At 41.8% G+C, this 18,160-nt stretch overlaps 1 protein-coding gene across 1 annotated transcript; it reads right to left on the reverse strand.

The window, feature by feature from the left end:
• Nucleotides 1-14,924: 14,924 nt before the first annotated feature.
• On the reverse strand, nt 14,925-15,317 carry LOC130980988 (uncharacterized). The gene has a single exon (XM_057904631.1). It carries the CDS (start codon nt 15,315-15,317, stop codon nt 14,925-14,927), a length of 393 nt encoding a protein of 130 aa, XP_057760614.1.
• Nucleotides 15,318-18,160: the final 2,843 nt, after the last annotated feature.

Raw genomic sequence — 18,160 nt, forward strand, 5'->3', positions numbered from 1 at the left:
AAAGATCCAAATAAGGATATTTATTGTTTTTCGCTTTAAGGCTTGTAATGTGCTAAAATTAAGAACAAGTGGGTTAATCGTAGGCTCAAATTGGCTAACAAAGGAAGATAAAAGGTAAGGCTATTTGGGTAAGTGAGTTAAATGAAATGATGGCCTCAATCATATAAATGCATGAGTACACGAAATAATGGACATAAGGAATCAAACAAATCAAAGATTGCATTCATAGAAGGAGAATAATGCACACAAGAAGGAAAATAAGTGGTTGTAGGATGTAACCACGCAATTAGGCTCAAAACTCACTAGCTTGTGTTCTTAACTCAAAATGCATGCTCCAAAATATAATTCTTCATGCAAATTTGGCATCAAAGTATTTTAAAATTGGCAATGCCACGGTTGCCCCAAAGTCTTGGTTTACTAAGAAAGAGTTTCATTGTTCCAACCAAGTAAACTTATTATGCGAATGGTGTCAACTAAAACCTAATCATGCAGCCTATCCTAATTATAATGGGATTCAAGAAACAAGAATTTATTCAGGTGTTACCTACGGAGATCGGTCGGCCGACCTCCCCACACTTAAAACCTAGCACGGTCCTCCGTGCTATAGGTTAGGAGCAATGGGTGGTCGAGTCCCGAGTGTCCTTTATCTCCAATATCATCGGTATCCCCGCCTGAAGTTGCGGTGGATGTGGAGATATCTGGCTCCTCCATGGGTGGTGTGACTACGCTTAGAAGTCTCTTCACATGAGCATATCGGCGTTGGTTACGCCTCTCATAACGGTCCAATTTCCTATGAAGGTCTTCAAGGTGTTGGGTGGCTGATTTTTGTGGTATAGATGATGTGGTAGTGTTGCGAGATGGTGTGGGTAGGCCAATGTCCTTGGTGAATTCCGGAGGCTTGAGGCATCTCTTGGTCGGAATAATATCACCTTCGACCGGAATTGAGGTTCTCCTATCTTTAGCCTCTCGGTTGACGCCGGCCTTTGCAATTAATTCAGTCACCATAGCGGGGAATGGTAGATTTCCCTTGGCATGAATGCGCCCCATGGATTAGCGAATGGCATGCGAGATGTCGACCAGTTTCTTGGTTAAGATGCACCATATCAATAAGGCAAGTTTGGCGGTGATGGATGACCCATGGGTGCATAGAAGCACGTAGTGAGCTAGAATTTGGGCCCATGCCGTGGCTTCTTGAGTGAGGTGACGGACATCTAAACCCTTTGGTCTTTGCTTTATGGTTCCTCGAATCCAATATGCGTCGGGTAAAGCAATGACGCGGAGGATCGCGCCCCAATCGAATGCACGGTCATCGCATGTGGCTAAGACCTCTTGGTAGGCGTCATATCCATCCGACGATTGCCCAATCCCAAGGACTTCCCAGATGGTTTCCACTGTGACTGACACTTGCTTTCGGCGCACAAATATTGATGTGAGAAGGGGTGAGTGGTAGTTGAAGTAGAATTCCACCACCCATGAGAGATTGGCCTCCTTTGGTTGCCTTTCAAGAGGAACCTCCATTGCCTCCGGTCAATGTGTGGCTGATGCGCATAAACTTGTTATGCTACGATTTTAGGAAATTGCACGAGCGGCAAAATTCCTTCCGGCAAGTGCACCGGTTATCGTCAAGTAAAAACTCACAATAGAGTGAGGTCGAATCCCACAAGGATTGGTTGAGTGAGCAATTCGGATTAGAAGTTTGGTTAGTTGAGCGGAATCAAGAATTGGATGTGAATTGCATAAAGTAAATTTGGCGGGAAGTGTAAATTGCAAGGAATGGAAATGACGGAATCTTAAATTGCAAGAATGAAAATGCGAGAAATTAAAGTGCTGAAATTAAAAAGGGATGGGGGTGATTGCATGAATTGAAATTTGCAGAATGTAAATAGAAAAGGGTAGATCAGAGATGGGGAGTTCATTGGGGTCAGGAGATATTGAAATCTCCGAATCAAAACATTTTCATCTCTTCCTCAACCAATGCATTCATTGAATCTTGCTTGGCAATCTTATATGATTGGATCCCAATTCCTTGGCTCACCAATTCTCTCTAAAAACAAACAAATTCCCAATCCCTTGGTTTAAATGTTCATAAGAAGAGATGAAGCTTAATCACTGATTATACCACACAGTTTCATGAACCACAATTTGGTAGGATTACATGTCACAATATCCATCCAAACCCCAATCCAATTCACTGTGAGAAAGCTTCTCTAGCATGAATCCATCATTCCTTTCCCAAGGTTCCGAAGGATTCCAATTATGGGCAGTTTCTTTCCCAAGACAACTACCCAATGGAATTAGATCGAGAAGCTTTCTAACAAAATTCAAGAGAAAAGATTGAAGAAGAAGATGAAACTATTATTGATTCATTGAATTACAATAGAGCTCCCTAACCCAATGAAAGGGGTTTAGTGCTTCATAGCTCAGAATTCAATTACACAATATCCAAAGTTCTCTAGTGTAAAAAAATGTCAAAAGGTCAAAAGATCCTAACTAACTTCAATTCTATCCTATTTATACACTTTCTAAATTGAGCTTCTGTTGTGTTTCTTGGGCTTTGAGGCCTTTCCTTGATTTCCTTTTGCTTTAGGCTTATGGTCCATAATCCTGATGAGGCTGTGATCCAATTCTGTAACATTCATTGAGCAAACTTAGTGATAAATAAGTAATGACGCAAGACTCAACAATTTGAAGTTCCAGACTCATCAATTCTTCAGGCCCAATCTCATAAACCATGATATTCACTTGGGTTTCACACCATAATACGATTAAGTTAGTATTTGTGCTCAATTGCTAACTTAAACTTCAATATATTTGGCCCAGAAACCTTTTCAAATGGTGGTGTTTAAGTTGAAGTTTAAGTTTCAGTTTAAGGTCAAACTAAAACTTAAACGTGGAATTGGAAGAAAGCACCCCAGGAGTGTACATAGTCGAACACGTTTAACCTCCAGTTTGAGGTCAAACTGGAGGTTAAACTTGGAAATGAAGAAAGCAACCCCTGGAGGCAATTTGGATCGAACACGTTTAACCACCAGTTTGAGGTCAAACTGGAGGTTAAACGTGGAATGAAGAAAACACCCTGGAGGAAAGAAATGGTTGAACACGTTTAACCTCCAGTTTGAGGTCAAACTGGAGGTTAAACGTGGAATGCTCCTGGTGCCTCTCTTGCTTCTGGCGTTTAACCTCCAGTTTAAGGTTAAACTGGAGGTTAAACGTGGAATGCTTCTTAGTGCCCTTTCTCATTCTGGCGTTTAACTTCCAGTTTAAGGTCAAACTGGAGGTTAAACGCCAGTTACAGCATTTCCTCTCTTCTCATGATTTTGGCGTTTAAGCTACAGTTTAGGCTTAAACTGGAGCTTAAACGTCCCATTTGAATTTCAAGCTTCCTTTATTGATTTTGTTGCTTCCTTGCCTAGCCTCTCTTCCCTGAAATCATCCAAACAATTGCATCAAAGTCTTGCAAAATTTCATGAGAATTCATCCATTCATAGCATTCAAGTAACATCACTAAAAACTCATGGAATTTGCATCAAAATCATAATGTTTTGGATGGTTCATTGCTTTGTTGTTCATTTAACCATTCTTGGTTACTTTAAGCTCAAGAAAATGCATAAAACAACTAAAACTAACAAAAAAATGCTAGTGAAACTAGCCTAAGATGCCTTGGCATCACACAACACCAAACTTAATACTTGCTTGTCCCTAAGCAAGTCCTGAGTTATTTGAGAAGAAAGTATGAAACAGAAAGCAATTACATTGGCTATATTAGCAAGCATTTGAAGTTCATCAGAAGGGTTTTATGCAGAAAGTTGCAGCATCACTTTTTCATTCTTATCAGGTAGAATCATCACTTTTTCATTGCATCCATCAAACACTGCTATGGCCTCTTGTTATTCTCATGTCCTTGGCACTTTTTCTTTCTTTGTTTTTCTTTTTTCTTAGAGCTCTTTGCTCCTCGTTTGCTCAGTGTCATGTGTTGCACAAGCCTTTGGCATTTTCTTTTTCTTATCAGTGCAGTACACATATCCACTACAGGCATTTTAGTTCACATTTCTTTTTGAGACATTGGTGCCCAGCACCTCTTTGTGTAACTAAATGTTTTGTAGCTAGGTTGCTCCTGATAATGGACTTTTGGTTGATAATCCCGAGTTAGTTAACCCAAGTTACCAAGTGTTGAAACACTCCACAGAACCTATTCATCCAAGCAGATCCTAGTACATAAACACCACAGGCATATGTCTCAAAAGTTCAAACCATTGGTGCCTAGCTTTATTTTCTTAATTCTTTTGCTTTTTGGTTGCCCCTTTTCAGTGGCTTTTTCTTCTTCTTTTTCTTTCTTTCTCATGGCCAAAGACATTTATTCATCAAGATCCATAGACAATATTCAACTTCTACACAAAAATGATAATTCTACACTCAAATTCCAGTGAGCTAACTAAACAATCAAGCATGCATACCACCACTTAATTCTACTTGATTTGTCACTAATTCAGCCAAATTACTTTTGTTCAAACTTTTCTTTCAATTTTTGGAAACAGAACACGCATGGCAAGCATTTGTTTAAGAAGGTGGAGTTATATCCAAACATCTAGGCATTCACTTTATTCAAAGCAATAAACAAACAAACATACTAAAAACTTCACATTCCAGAAAGATTCAACAATTTCAGTTTAAACCAGAACACGCATGCTTTTGTTTGCCTTTTAAAGAAAGGTCAAGTAACAACACCACCTTGTGAAATTTCTTGTTTTCTCTTTGTTGCCAGGAAACAATTTGATTTCTCCTTCTTCTACTAGTTGTTGCATCATGTTCTTTCTAAGATCCTTATTTCCTTTCATGCAAAGAGTGATGAAGTTGCTTGTTTCTTAAGCACTTGAATGGTTAGCTCACTATATATGGGCAAGTGTCTGAGTCTTAAGTTGGTGTGTGAACACCAAACTTAGTCTCCTACTTACTCCTCTGCTCTTTGAATCCTTGAATTCTCCTTGGAATGAAGTTGCTGCTAAGGATTTTAAGCATTTCTGTGATTGCTTAGAATGGTTGTTCCTTTCATATAATTCAAAGGTTGTTGTGTTCAGTTAATCTGTATGGTGGAACACCAAACTTAGAGTCACACATTCTCCTTTGAATTATTGATCCACAAATTCATTGTTTGGTGTGAAACACCAAACTTAATTCTTTGCAATGCACAGAAACTACTTCACCTTTTTATTGAAACAAATAAAAGAAACAGTAAAGGAGTATTACCTCAGGTTGGGTTGCCTCCCAACAAGCGCTTCTTTAACGTCACTAGCTTGACGGTTGTCCCTTGTTAGGGTGGATTGTAGTGCTTGATGTCTTCTCCTCTTACTATGGAAACATCCCCATTTGATTCCTTCATGATTTCCAAATGTTCCATAGAAAGAACCTTCCTGATTGTGAACACTTGAGGGAGCTGGGAAGGAATAGGTTTGAGGCCAGGTGGGATTGGTAGATAATGACTTGATATCACTTTATCTCCCGGAGAGAAACCTTCAGTGGGAATTTTCTTGTTTCTCCACCCTCTTGGCAATTTCTTTACAATTCTTCCCTCTCTCTTGAGGATTTCTTCATTGACCCTTATGCTAGCAGGACCCTTCTGATTTGTTTCTATTGATTCTTGTGGCTTTAACTCTTGTAATTCTTGTTTGCCTTCAAAGGATTGTTTTAGAGTTTCAGCTGCTGAATTGCTTTCCTCCAAGCACAGATTGCTACTATCATCCTTAGGCTTTTCAGGTTCTGGTTCAGGCTCAGATGCAGGTTTAAAAACATGGAAAACGAGCTGTTCATCATGTATTCTCAAAATTAGCTCTCCTTGTTCTACATCTATGAGCGCTCTAGCAGTGGCTAGAAATGGCCTTCCCAGAATGATAGGGTGTAGGTAGCTTTCCTCCATGTCCAAAATGACAAAGTCTGTGGGGAAGAAATAATTTCCCACTTTCACCAGCACATTCTCAACTACCCCTTCAGCTTGCTTTTGAGTTTTGTCAGCCAATTGTATGATCACATCAGTGGATTTCACCTCATTCAGTTGTAGCCTCCTCATAAGAGTCAGAGGCATCACATTTATGCTGGCTCCTAGATCACAGAATCCTTTGTCAATTGTTGTTTCCCCTATGATACAGGGGATATGAAAACTTCCTGGGTCTGTTTTCTTAGAGACCATATCCTTCTTGATGAGTGCACTGCATTCTTTGTTCATTATTACAGTTTGTCCTCCCTTCAAAACTCTTTTCTTGCTCAGCAATTCCTTCAAATACTTGATATGTGTAGGCATCTGCTGGAGGATCTCAAGAAAGGGAATATTGATGTGGAGAGACTTAAATGTCTCTAAGAACCTTGAATATGTTTTCCCTTTTTCACCTCCTCCTAACCTTTGAGAAAATGGTGCTTTTGGTTGGTATGTTCCCAGCATGCCTTCCTTTTGCAATTCTTTGGCTTGCTCAGTTCCACTTTCCTGCTTATCTTCTTCCACACCTTCCTTCAAGATTTCTGGCTCCTATTCTGAGGGTCTGATTCCTTCTTCTTTTGAGACTTCCTCCAACATGGTGATGGCTTTGCATTCTTCCCATCTCACTCCCTTTTGTTCCCCTTTTGGATTCTTTTCTGTGTCACTAGGGAACACTGCAGTTGACTTGGGAGCCTGTTGAGATAGCTCTCCTACTCGAGACTCCATCCTCTTGAGTTTTTCACCATGGTCCCTTAAGGTAGATCTCACATCATCCCTGAAGCTTTTCAACTCACTTATGTCCAGACCCATGTTTGCAAGTATTCCTTCTATCCTGTTTAATTGTTCTTGAAATTGTTGGTTCGGATTAGGTTGGGCAGGTTGATTATTTTGGCCATGATATGGTGGTTGGGAGTAAGTGTTTTGTGTGGCTTGGTATGATCTTTGGTTGGAGTTTTGGTATGTGGAATTGTTATGTTGGTTGTGGTTGTAAGGTTTGTGGTTTTGTGGTTGGGTTTGCTGGTTTCCCCACCCAAAGTTTGGGTGGTTTCTCCATCCTGGGTTGTAAGTGTTGGAGTGTGGATCATATGATTGCCTTTGTTGATTTCCCACATAGTTGGCCTCTTCCCAATCACCTCCTTCAATGCTTACTTCCTCTTGATCTTGTGTGTGTATTGCAGCTACTTGCTTTGTGTCTAATTTCCTGGTGAGCTCTGCTAGTTGCTTGGCAAACACCTTGTTTTGGGCTAGAATTGTATCAACATGGTTCAGCTCCATGACTCCCTTAGTGTTGTGTCTCTCTGAAGCATAGTAGTATTCATTCTCAGCCACTGTCTCAATCACTTCAATGGCTTCTTCCACAGTCTTTTTCCTGTTCAATGAACCTCCTGATGAATGGTCTACAGCCTTCTTTGATTCATAAGAAAGTCCATCATAGAAAATATGCAATTACACCCAGTCAGGGAACATGTTGGGTGGACATTTCCTTGTCAATTCTTTGAACCTCTCCCATGCCTCGTAGAGTGTCTCACCCTCTTGTTGTCTAAAAGTTTGAACCTCAGATCGAAGCCTATTGACCTTTTGTGGGGGGTAGAAACGTGCCAGAAACTTGCTCTCCACCTCATCCCAGGTTGTTAGGCTGTCCCTTGGGAATGATTCCAGCCACTTAGCTGCCTTGTCCCTAAGTGAAAATGGAAACAAGAGCAGTTTATAGGCATCGTCCTGGACTCCATTGGACTTCACAGTGTCGCAAATTCTCAGGAATTTGGTGAGATGTTGGTTTGGATCTTCATTAGCACTCCCACCAAATGAACAATGGTTCTCCACCAGTGATATTAACTGTGGTTTGAGTTCAAAATTGTTGGCTTGAATGGGTGGTTTCTGAATGCTGCTACCACAATTCCCAGAGGTTGGGTTTATGTATGAACCAAGAACCCTCCTCTCAGGAATGGCATTGTTTCCATCAACCCTCTCATGGTTGTGAAATTCTCTATCCATGTTGAGATCTAGAGCTTCCTCAAAGTTGTCCTCAGATTCTCCTTCAGATTCTTCTTCTCTCAGTACTCTCTTCCCTCTTGCTTCCCTTCTAAGTCTATGAAGGGTCCTCTCTGGTTCGGTATATGGAGGAGTTGATGCCTCTCCTCTCCTACCTGTCATACAAGAACACACCACAAGCAACAAACAAGTGGAATACTCTTGGTTAATGGAAGAGTATGGTTAGAGCAGTTGAGGAATTAATTCAAATAGTTAGTGGGTCAGTGAGTTAGTTGCTAGAATTGAAAGGCATAAGAAAGAAAAAGCAAGTAACAGAGTGCAGAAATTAAAAATTCAACAAGTAATTTGAACTAAATTAACAAAACAAGAAAAATGCTCAATCTAGTTAACTTCCAATTTGAGAATTGTCAATCGAAAACCAATCCCCGGCAACGGCGCCATAAACTTGATGCGCATAAACTTGTTATGCTACGATTTTAGGAAATTGCACGAGCGGCAAAATTCCTTCCGGCAAGTGCACCGGTTATCGTCAAGTAAAAACTCACAATAGAGTGAGGTCGAATCCCACAAGGATTGGTTGAGTGAGCAATTCGGATTAGAAGTTTGGTTAGTTGAGCGGAATCAAGAATTGGATGTGAATTGCATAAAGTAAATTTGGCGGGAAGTGTAAATTGCAAGGAATGGAAATGACGGAATCTTAAATTGCAAGAATGAAAATGCGAGAAATTAAAGTGCTGAAATTAAAAAGGGATGGGGGTGATTGCATGAATTGAAATTTGCAGAATGTAAATAGAAAAGGGTAGATCAGAGATGGGGAGTTCATTGGGGTAAGGAGATATTGAAATCTCCGAATCAAAACATTTTCATCTCTTCCTCAACCAATGCATTCATTGAATCTTGCTTGGCAATCTTATATGATTGGATCCCAATTCCTTGGCTCACCAATTCTCTCTAAAAACAAACAAATTCCCAATCCCTTGGTTTAAATGTTCATAAGAAGAGATGAAGCTTGATCACTGATTATACCACACAGTTTCATGAACCACAATTTGGTAGGATTACATGTCACAATATCCATCCAAACCCCAATCCAATTCACTGTGAGAAAGCTTCTCTAGCATGAATCCATCATTCCTTTCCCAAGGTTCCGAAGGATTAGAATTATGGGCAGTTTCTTTCCCAAGACAACTACCCAATGGAATTAGATCGAGAAGCTTTCTAACAAAATTCAAGAGAAAAGATTGAAGAAGAAGATGAAACTATTATTGATTCATTGAATTACAATAGAGCTCCCTAACCCAATGAAAGGGGTTTAGTGCTTCATAGCTCAGAATTCAATTACACAATATCCAAAGTTCTCTAGTGTAAAAAAATGTCAAAAGGTCAAAAGATCCTAACTAACTTCAATTCTATCCTATTTATACACTTTCTAAATTGAGCTTCTGTTGTGTTTCTTGGGCTTTGAGGCCTTTCCTTGATTTCCTTTTGCTTTAGGCTTATGGTCCATAATCCTGATGAGGCTGTGATCCAATTCTGTAACATTCATTGAGCAAACTTAGTGATAAACAAGTAATGACACAAGACTCAACAATTTGAAGTTCCAGACTCATCAATTCTTCAGGCCCAATCTCGTAAACCATGATATTCACTTGGGTTTCACACCATAATACGTTTAAGTTAGTATTTGTGCTCAATTGCTAACTTAAACTTCAATATATTTGGCCCAGAAACCTTTTCAAATGGTGGTGTTTAAGTTGAAGTTTAAGTTTCAGTTTAAGGTCAAACTAAAACTTAAACGTGGAATTGGAAGAAAGCACCCCAGGAGTGTACATAGTCGAACACGTTTAACCTCCAGTTTGAGGTCAAACTGGAGGTTAAACTTGGAAATGAAGAAAGCAACCCCTGGAGGCAATTTGGATCGAACACGTTTAACCTCCAGTTTGAGGGCAAACTGGAGGTTAAACGTGGAATGAAGAAAACACCCTGGAGGAAAGAAATGGTCGAACACGTTTAACCTCCAGTTTGAGGTCAAACTGGAGGTTAAACGTGGAATGTTCCTGGTGCCTCTCTTGCTTCTGGCGTTTAACCTCCAGTTTAAGGTTAAACTGGAGGTTAAACGTGGAATGCTTCTTAGTGCCCTTTCTCATTCTGGCGTTTAACTTCCAGTTTAAGGTCAAACTGGAGGTTAAACGCCAGTTACAGCATTTCCTCCCTTCTCATGATTTTGGCGTTTAAGCTCCAGTTTAGGCTTAAACTGGAGCTTAAACGTCCCATTTGAATTTCAAGCTTCCTTTATTGATTTTGTTGCTTCCTTGCCTAGCCTCTCTTCCCTGAAATCATCCAAACAATTGCATCAAAGTCTTGCAAAATTTCATGAGAATTCATCCATTCATAGCATTCAAGTAATATCACTAAAAACTCATGGAATTTGCATCAAAATCATAATGTTTTGGATGGTTCATTGCTTTGTTGTTCATTTAACCATTCTTGGTTACTTTAAGCTCAAGAAAATGCATAAAACAACTAAAACTAACAAAAAAATGCTAGTGAAACTAGCCTAAGATGCCTTGGCATCATTGGCATCACAATCGGATTGAGGTGAGCCGGGAGGACTAGAAGGGGTTCCGGGTGATAATTCCTTTCAATCATTCTTGAGTAAACAAGTTCGCAGTAGCGGTTGGGGAACTTGTTTGAATCCTTTGGAGGGTTGTCCTTCTCTAGAACATCAACAGGGCCCTTAGTCTTCTTTAAGAATGGCTTGGCCGTTAGGTCGTGATGCGCTTTATTGGAAGCTGGCTTCTTGGGGGCTTTCTCTTTGTTCCTTTTGATGACCATCCTATGAAAGCAAAGAAAGGGAAAACATCAAACCCAAAGAAGCGGAAGTAAATGCGATTATGCAATGCAAAGTTATGCCATAGAATATGGGTATCATTATTACATGACAGCTGCAACATGTAACAAAGATAACATGTGAAGAGCAAGGCAAATCATTTTCATGTGGTGTGATGACAAGTCATCATATACCCATTTTTCAAGCTAATTTTACTTGTTTTGTTAGTCTTTATGCACTTTCTTGCATCCTAAGTAAGTAATTTGGAATGAAAATGCATAACTTCTTTAAATCAAACAACCACCATGAAATTAATGTTAACTCATGAGGTTTAAGCTAAATTTAATTCAATTTTAAGTGATTTATAAGCCTCTTGAATTTAGTGATACTTTGGGTGGTTGTTTTGGTTTATTGTAGGTGAAGAAAAGAAAAAAAAAGAAAAGCGTGGCCTAAGGAAGTGTGGCCCAAGGAGAAGAAAACGTGGTAAAAGGAAGGAGAGGTGTGGCGTGTGAAGGAGGAAGGCAAGCATTGCGCTCCACAAGGGCACATTGCCCTCTAGGAGGGCAACATAAGGGAACAAAGCTTGATAGGCAACTCTGCCCTGCCCACGACAAGGGCAGAGCACAAAATTGTGCCTTGGATCAAAGGAAGGAAAAACCTTGCCCTGCCCTCCACAAGGGCAGTATCGGGCCTTCATGGAAAATAAATCAAAGGAAAAATGTCACCCATGCATGCCACAAGAGTCGAACACGGAACAAGGAAGAAGCAAGGAACTAGGCTTGATTATGGTGCCAATAAAGCCAAGGAAAATGAGTAGCGTGTGTGCCAGCCGTGTCTCGAACGCGGGACTTCAATTTGGAAACACTGCCCTGCCCTCCGTGAGGGCAGGGCAGCATTTTGTTGTGGCACACAGGCGCACCAACCTGGCGCACCAAGGGCATCATTCGGCAGCACCAGCAGCGCACCAAGGCACCAATCTGGCGCACCAAACTTTTCTGCCCTGCCCTCTGCGAGGGCAGGGCAGCATCTTGCAGCGCACACCAACGCACCACGCACGCACCATGGGCCAGCCGCATCAATTTTCTGCCCTGCCCTCCGCAAGGGCAAGGCAGCCTCCTGGAAGCAATCCTTCATGGGCTAAAATTGGATTAAAAATCCAATAAAATTGATTTCTTCACACAATCAAAAGCCCATCCAAATCCCAAGATCCAAGAATAGAAAGTGTATAAATAGGAGTTAGTTTGATGTAATTAGGACTTTAACTTTTCACCTTTTACTTGACTTTTGAATTTGGCACTTTCTTTGGAGCTTTGAATTTTGCAACTTCTCTTGGTGAGTTCACTGAGATTTCAGAGAATTGGGGAGGAGAATTGATCTCTCTTCTTCCTCATTCTTGCTTGGGCACTTTTACTTTTCTTGTTTTGAGTTTTGGGTGTGAAGAATTGAGGAAATTCTGTCTCAATCTCCATTCAAAATCTCTTTGATTTCATTTCTGCATAATTGAATTAAAACACATTTCCTTTACTGCTTCTTCTTCAATTTCTTGTTAATTGATTTGTGATCTTGGATCTGGGAAGGCAATTGAGATCTAGGCTTAGCTACCTAGTCTCTGGAGTCCTGAGGTCTCAATTTACTCTTGGTTCTTCTGTGAACCTTTGCTGCATTTAATTTCCTTCTATTTGAGTTCTAATTGCTTCTAATTCAATTTCTGTTCTATTGATTGTTGCAATTCAATTTCTCTTGCTTAAATTCTGAAATCCCTGTCCTCAAATCCCTTTTACATTCAAGCAATTTATATTCCTTGCAATTTAAGTTACTGCAATTTACATTTCTTGCACTTTAAGTTTTAGTCATTTACTTTCTTGTTCTTTAAGATTCAGCACGTTTACTTTCCTGTCCTTTTATTTACTGCAATTCTCCCTTCCCCCTTTACATTTTCCGTCATTTACTTTCTGCTAAATACAAACCACTCAACCAATATTTGATTCGCTTGACTAAATCAACCACTAAACTAAAATTGCTCAATCCTTCAATCCCTGTGGGATCGACCTCACTCATGTGAGTTATTATTACTTGATGCGACCCGGTACACTTACCGGTGAGTTTTGTGTCGGATCGTTTTCCGCACATCATGGTGCAAGGGTAGTTTAAGCATGCAAGTAAGAAGCATGAGAAGCATATACCCTAAAGGACCACAAATGGAAAGCAAGTTAAGAAAATGTGAGTGAATGGAATGGAGAAAGTGGGGGTGCGCGCAAAAGTGATAAGTTGAGAGGCAATTTAGACAAAGTGGGCTCAAAACTCAAGTAGGCCTTTCGTCGAACACTTGGCGTGCATCCTTTTGTAGTATGTAATTAGAAGATGCTGAAAGCAATGTAACAGTCCCCAATCCAATATGAATGATTACAGTGCACAGTGATTGTAAGAAAAGCAAGCAACACAACTCATCTACTAATGCAAGTGAAGTTGAGACCCAAATGCCCATGAAGGGTTAAATGGAAAGAGAGAAAAAATAAAGACATCCTAAAGAAGTAACTAAAAATAAAAGAAAAAGGGAGGAGAAAAGGAAAGAGCTACCTAAAAAGAAAGTGAAACTAAATGATGAAGAATCAAAAGAGATGGTTGGAGTAAAAAGGTAGCTTGGTATAGTACCTTGTGAGATGGAGAAGGATATGGAAGAAGAAGTTGTAGAGTGAGTTGATAGAGAGTGGAGAGTTAATGTGGGGCCACCGGAGGTAGAGGGTGGTAGAGGGTGGTTGAGAGGAGGGAGTGGTGGTGGGTGGATGGGTAGTAGAAGGGATGAAAAGAGGAAGGAATAATGGAATGAGAATGAAGGGGTAAGTGTGCCCCTTCTTAAGTTGGCGCCGATCACCCGCGCGTGCGCGCACGGTGCGCGCTCGCGCAGGGAAGCGAGGTGGAATGGGGGCACGCGCGCGCACGATGCACGTGCGCGCCCATGCGCTTGGGCTGGCAGCACAGAGGTGGCATAGAGATGGCATAACTCTCTGGACGCAATACCAGAGGTTGGCTTCAGGGCTGTTGGCGCGCGCACGCACGGTGCACGTACGCGTCAACGCGGTTATGCTCCAGGCATGAGAAGGGCCTGGGGTGGGCCCAACTCTCTGTGGAGTGGCCCAGAGGGGAGTGCTGAATCGATGGGCGCGTGCGCGGCTAAGGCGCGCGCGCGCATTTTGTGCTCGCAGTGTATGGACGCGTGCGCGCCAGGTGCGCGCACGCGGCAGAAGTGCTGGGCCGGTGGCTTAGTACGGGCCGAAGAATGGCTTAACTCTCCGGAATATGTACCAGGAGTGCAACAAGGCGATCGACGCGGACGCGCACGGTGCGCTAGCGCGTCCCTCTGCAGATTTTTCTCAAGTGCGCGTACGCGTCATGTACGCGCGCGCGCGAGTTTCCTGTGCTTCAGGCATAGTCCTGGCATGGTGTGGACGCAACTCTTGGGTAAATGTATGGAGGGGTGTTTTTCGCCATCCACGCGTCCGCGCACTGTGCGCGTCCACGTGGATGATTGTGGAATGCCTCAAGGGCCCGTACGCGCCAAGTGCGCGCACGCGCAGAATGGTGCCTTTTCCAAATTTGCATGTTTTTGCACCTTCTATAACATTTCAACCCCCCCATACAGCCACTTAAACACTATAGCAGGGCATTTTACTTGATAAACTATCAATGAACTCAACAAATGAAGGAGAATTGAAATTGAAATCTAGCTAACAAACATGAAGTCAAGTGGCTATGTACAAAGGAAGATCTTACCATGGTGTGGTATCTCCCACCTAGCACTTTTGTTTAACGTCCTTAAGTTGGACTTTCAGTAGCTCAAAGTTCTTGTTCAAGAGTTGCATCCCTCAAGAGGAACACTTCAAATTCCTTGGAGTTCTTTCTTTGCTCACCATGATACAATTTGAGACGGTGCCCGTTTACCTTGAAAATGTCCGGGCTTGATGGGTGGCGCAAGTGGTAGACCCCATAAGGTTCTACTTTCTCCACTTGGTAGGGTCCATCCCACCTTGATCTAAGCTTTTCGGGTAGTAATCTCAACCTTGAATTGTAGAGAAGGACTAGTTCGCCGGATCGGAATTCTCTTCTCCTAATGTTCTTATCGTGGATGGCTTTCAACTTTTACTTGTAAAGTCTAGAGTTGTCATAAGCTTCTAATCTCAAACATTCCAATTCCACCAATTGAAGCTTTCTCTCTACTCCGGCCCCACCCAAGCTCATATTGCATTCCTTTACGGCCCAATAAGCTTTGTGTTCAATTTCTACCAGTAAGTGACATGCTTTACCATATACAAGCCGAAAGGGGCTCATGCCAATGGGTGTTTTGTAAGCCGTTCGATAGGCCCACAATGCATCGGAGAATTTATTGCTCCAATCTTTCCTATTCGGCTTCACAATCCTTTCTAACACATGCTTGATTTCCCGGTTAGAAACTTCGGCTTGGCCGTTTGTCTGAGGGTGGTAAGCCGTGGCGACTTTGTGGATGATGCCATATTTTCTCATGAGGCCGTCCATTTTTTTGTTGCAAAAGTGGGAACCTTGGTCACTTATGATTGCTCTTGGGGCGCCAAAGCGACAAATGATATTGTTCCTCACAAAAGAATAAACAACATTAGCTTCATCCGTTCAGGTGGGGATTGCCTCCACCCATTTTGACACATAATCGACGGCTAACAAGATGTAGAGAAAGCCATTGGAATTTGGAAATGGTCCCATGAAGTCGATTCCCCATACGTCAAAGATTTCACAAAAAAAACATATTTTGTTGGGGAATTTCGTCCTTCTTGGAAATATCTCCAAACCTAATGCATTGGGGACAGGATTTGCAATTGAGAGAAGCATCTTTGAGAAGAGTTGGCCACCAAAATCCGCAATCAAGGACCTTTCTTGCCATTCTTTGGGGCCCGTAGTGACCACCTCCTTCGGAAGCATGGCAAGCGTCCAATATTGCTTGGAATTTGGTTTGCGGTATGCACCGTCGCACTATTTGGTCCGCTCCACACCTCCACAAATAGGGATCATCCCAAATATAGTATTTGGATTTGCTTTTCAGCTTATCCTTTTTGTGTTTGTTGAGATTGGGAGGGAAAGTGCGTGAAACCAAATAGTTTGCTATTGGGGCATACCAATGAACCATGTCCGAGATTGCGTGTAAGGTATCAAAAGGGAAAGAGTCATTGATAGGAGTGGTGTCGCCTTTTGTGTGTTCGAGGCGACTTAAATGGTCCGCCACTAGGTTTTGGGAACCACTCCTATCTTTGATCTCTAAGTCAAATTCTTGTAACAAAAGCACCCAACGAATTAATCTCGGTTTTGATTCCTTTTTGGCCAACAAGTACTTTAGTGCCGCGTGATCCGAGTACACTACAACCTTGGAACCAAGAAAATAGGCCCGGAACTTGTCCAAAGCAAAAACAATAGCTAGGAGTTCCTTTCCGGTAGTAGTGTAGTTGGATTGGGCTCCGTCTAATGTTTTGGAAGCATAAGCTATGACATAGGGAATCTTACCCTCACGTTGTGCCAACGCGGCTCCTATCGCGTAATTCGAAGCATCACACATGATTTCAAATGGTTGAGTCCAATTTGGTCCTCGCACAATAGGAGCTTGTGTCAATGCTACTTTAAGTTTGTCATATGCTTCCATACATTCCTTGCTTAGCTCAAATTCCGTGTCCTTTTGTAGTAATCGAGAGAGAGGTAAGGCCACCTTGCTAAAGTCTTTGATGAATCTCCGGTAGAATCCTGCATGTCCAAGAAAGGAGCGGACTTCCCTCTCGGAGGAGGGGTAAGGTAAACTAGATATGACATTTATTTTTGCCGGATCTACGAAGATGCCTTCTTTTGATACTATGTGTCCCAAAACAATGCCTTGTTTGACCATCAAATGACATTTTTCAAAATTTAAGACAAGGTTTATTTTGGTGCATCTCTCTAAGACTTTTTCAAGGTTACCTAAGCAATGCTCAAATGAATCACCGTACACACTAAAGTTGTCCATGAAAACTTCCATGGATTGCTCTAGAAAGTCCGCAAATAAGCTCATCATGCATCTTTGAAATGTTGCCGGTGCATTGCATAGGCCAAACGGCATACGCTTGTAAGCATACGTTCCAAAGGGGCAAGTAAATGTTGTTTTTTCTTGGTCCTCTAGAGCAATGTGAATTTGGAAGTAACCGGAGTAACCATCAAGAAAACAATAATATGATTTACCGGCTAATCGATCGAGCATTTGATCAATGAATGGTAGTGGAAAGTGATATTTTCTTATGGCCGCATTCAATCTTCGGTAGTCTATGCATACTCTCCAAGAATTTCGCACTCTTGTTGCTATAAGTTCACCACTTTCGTTTTTGATTGTTGTCACCCCGGACTTCTTTGGCACTACTTGGACCGGGCTTACCCACTCGCTATCCGAGATAGGATAGATGATGTCCGCTTCAAGTAGCTTAGTGACTTCTTTCTTTACTACCTCAAGAATGGTTGGATTAAGTCTCCTTTGAGGTTGTCGGACCGGTCTTGCTCCTTCTTCAAGAAATATGCGATGCTCGCATACTTGGGGGCTTATTCCCACTAGATCCGCCAAACTCCACCCAATTGCCCTCTTGTTCTTCCTCAATACATCTAGCAATTTTTCTTCTTGTTGAGGAGTTAACTCTTGTGCAATTATCACGGGGAGCTTTTGGGCTTCATCAAGGTATGAATACCTTAAGTGAGGTGGTAGTGGCTTCAATTCCATCTTTTTGTCATTCTTTGAAGTTTGAGTTTCCGGATGGTTTGTATGATGTGTGGTGTTTAGTTCGCTTGAACTTCCATTTGCTTCTTCGACCATGTACTTCTCATCTAGCTTTGCAAAGTGCACTTCGGCAACCATGTTATCAATTGGGTCACATCGAAATAGAGAGTGATTCTCCGGTGGATGCTTCATTGCTTCTTCTAGGCTAAAGCTTACAATTCTCCCATCTATTTCAAATGAGTAGTTCCCCGAGTAGGCATCAAGCCTAAATCTAGAAGTTCTCAAAAATGGTCTTCCAAGTAGGATAGATGATGCTCTTTCGGTCTCGCTTGATGGCATTTCAAGGACATAGAAGTCAATCGGAAATACCAACCCTTTGATATTCACCAAGACGTCTTCCGCAACACCCGCTACGGTTATTATGCTTTTATCCGCTAGGACAAATCTTGCCGTCGACCTTTTTAGTGGCGGCAACTTCAATACCCGGTAGACGGAGAGCGGCATGATGCTAACACATGCTCCGAGGTCACACATACAATCTATAAATTGAACTCCATTAACGGTGCAAGAGACCATACAAGGGCCCGGATCATCACACTTCTCGGGCAATGTTCCCATTAAAGCG

The sequence above is a fragment of the Arachis stenosperma genome, chromosome 5 (assembly GCF_014773155.1).
Source record: "Arachis stenosperma cultivar V10309 chromosome 5, arast.V10309.gnm1.PFL2, whole genome shotgun sequence".
In the NCBI taxonomy this organism is placed as follows: Eukaryota; Viridiplantae; Streptophyta; class Magnoliopsida; order Fabales; family Fabaceae; genus Arachis; species Arachis stenosperma.

Coding starts and splice junctions, on each gene's coding strand:
- LOC130980988 (XM_057904631.1), bottom strand. CDS start 15,317: ATGGACGGCCTCATGAGAAAATATGGCATCATCCACAAAGTCGCCACG.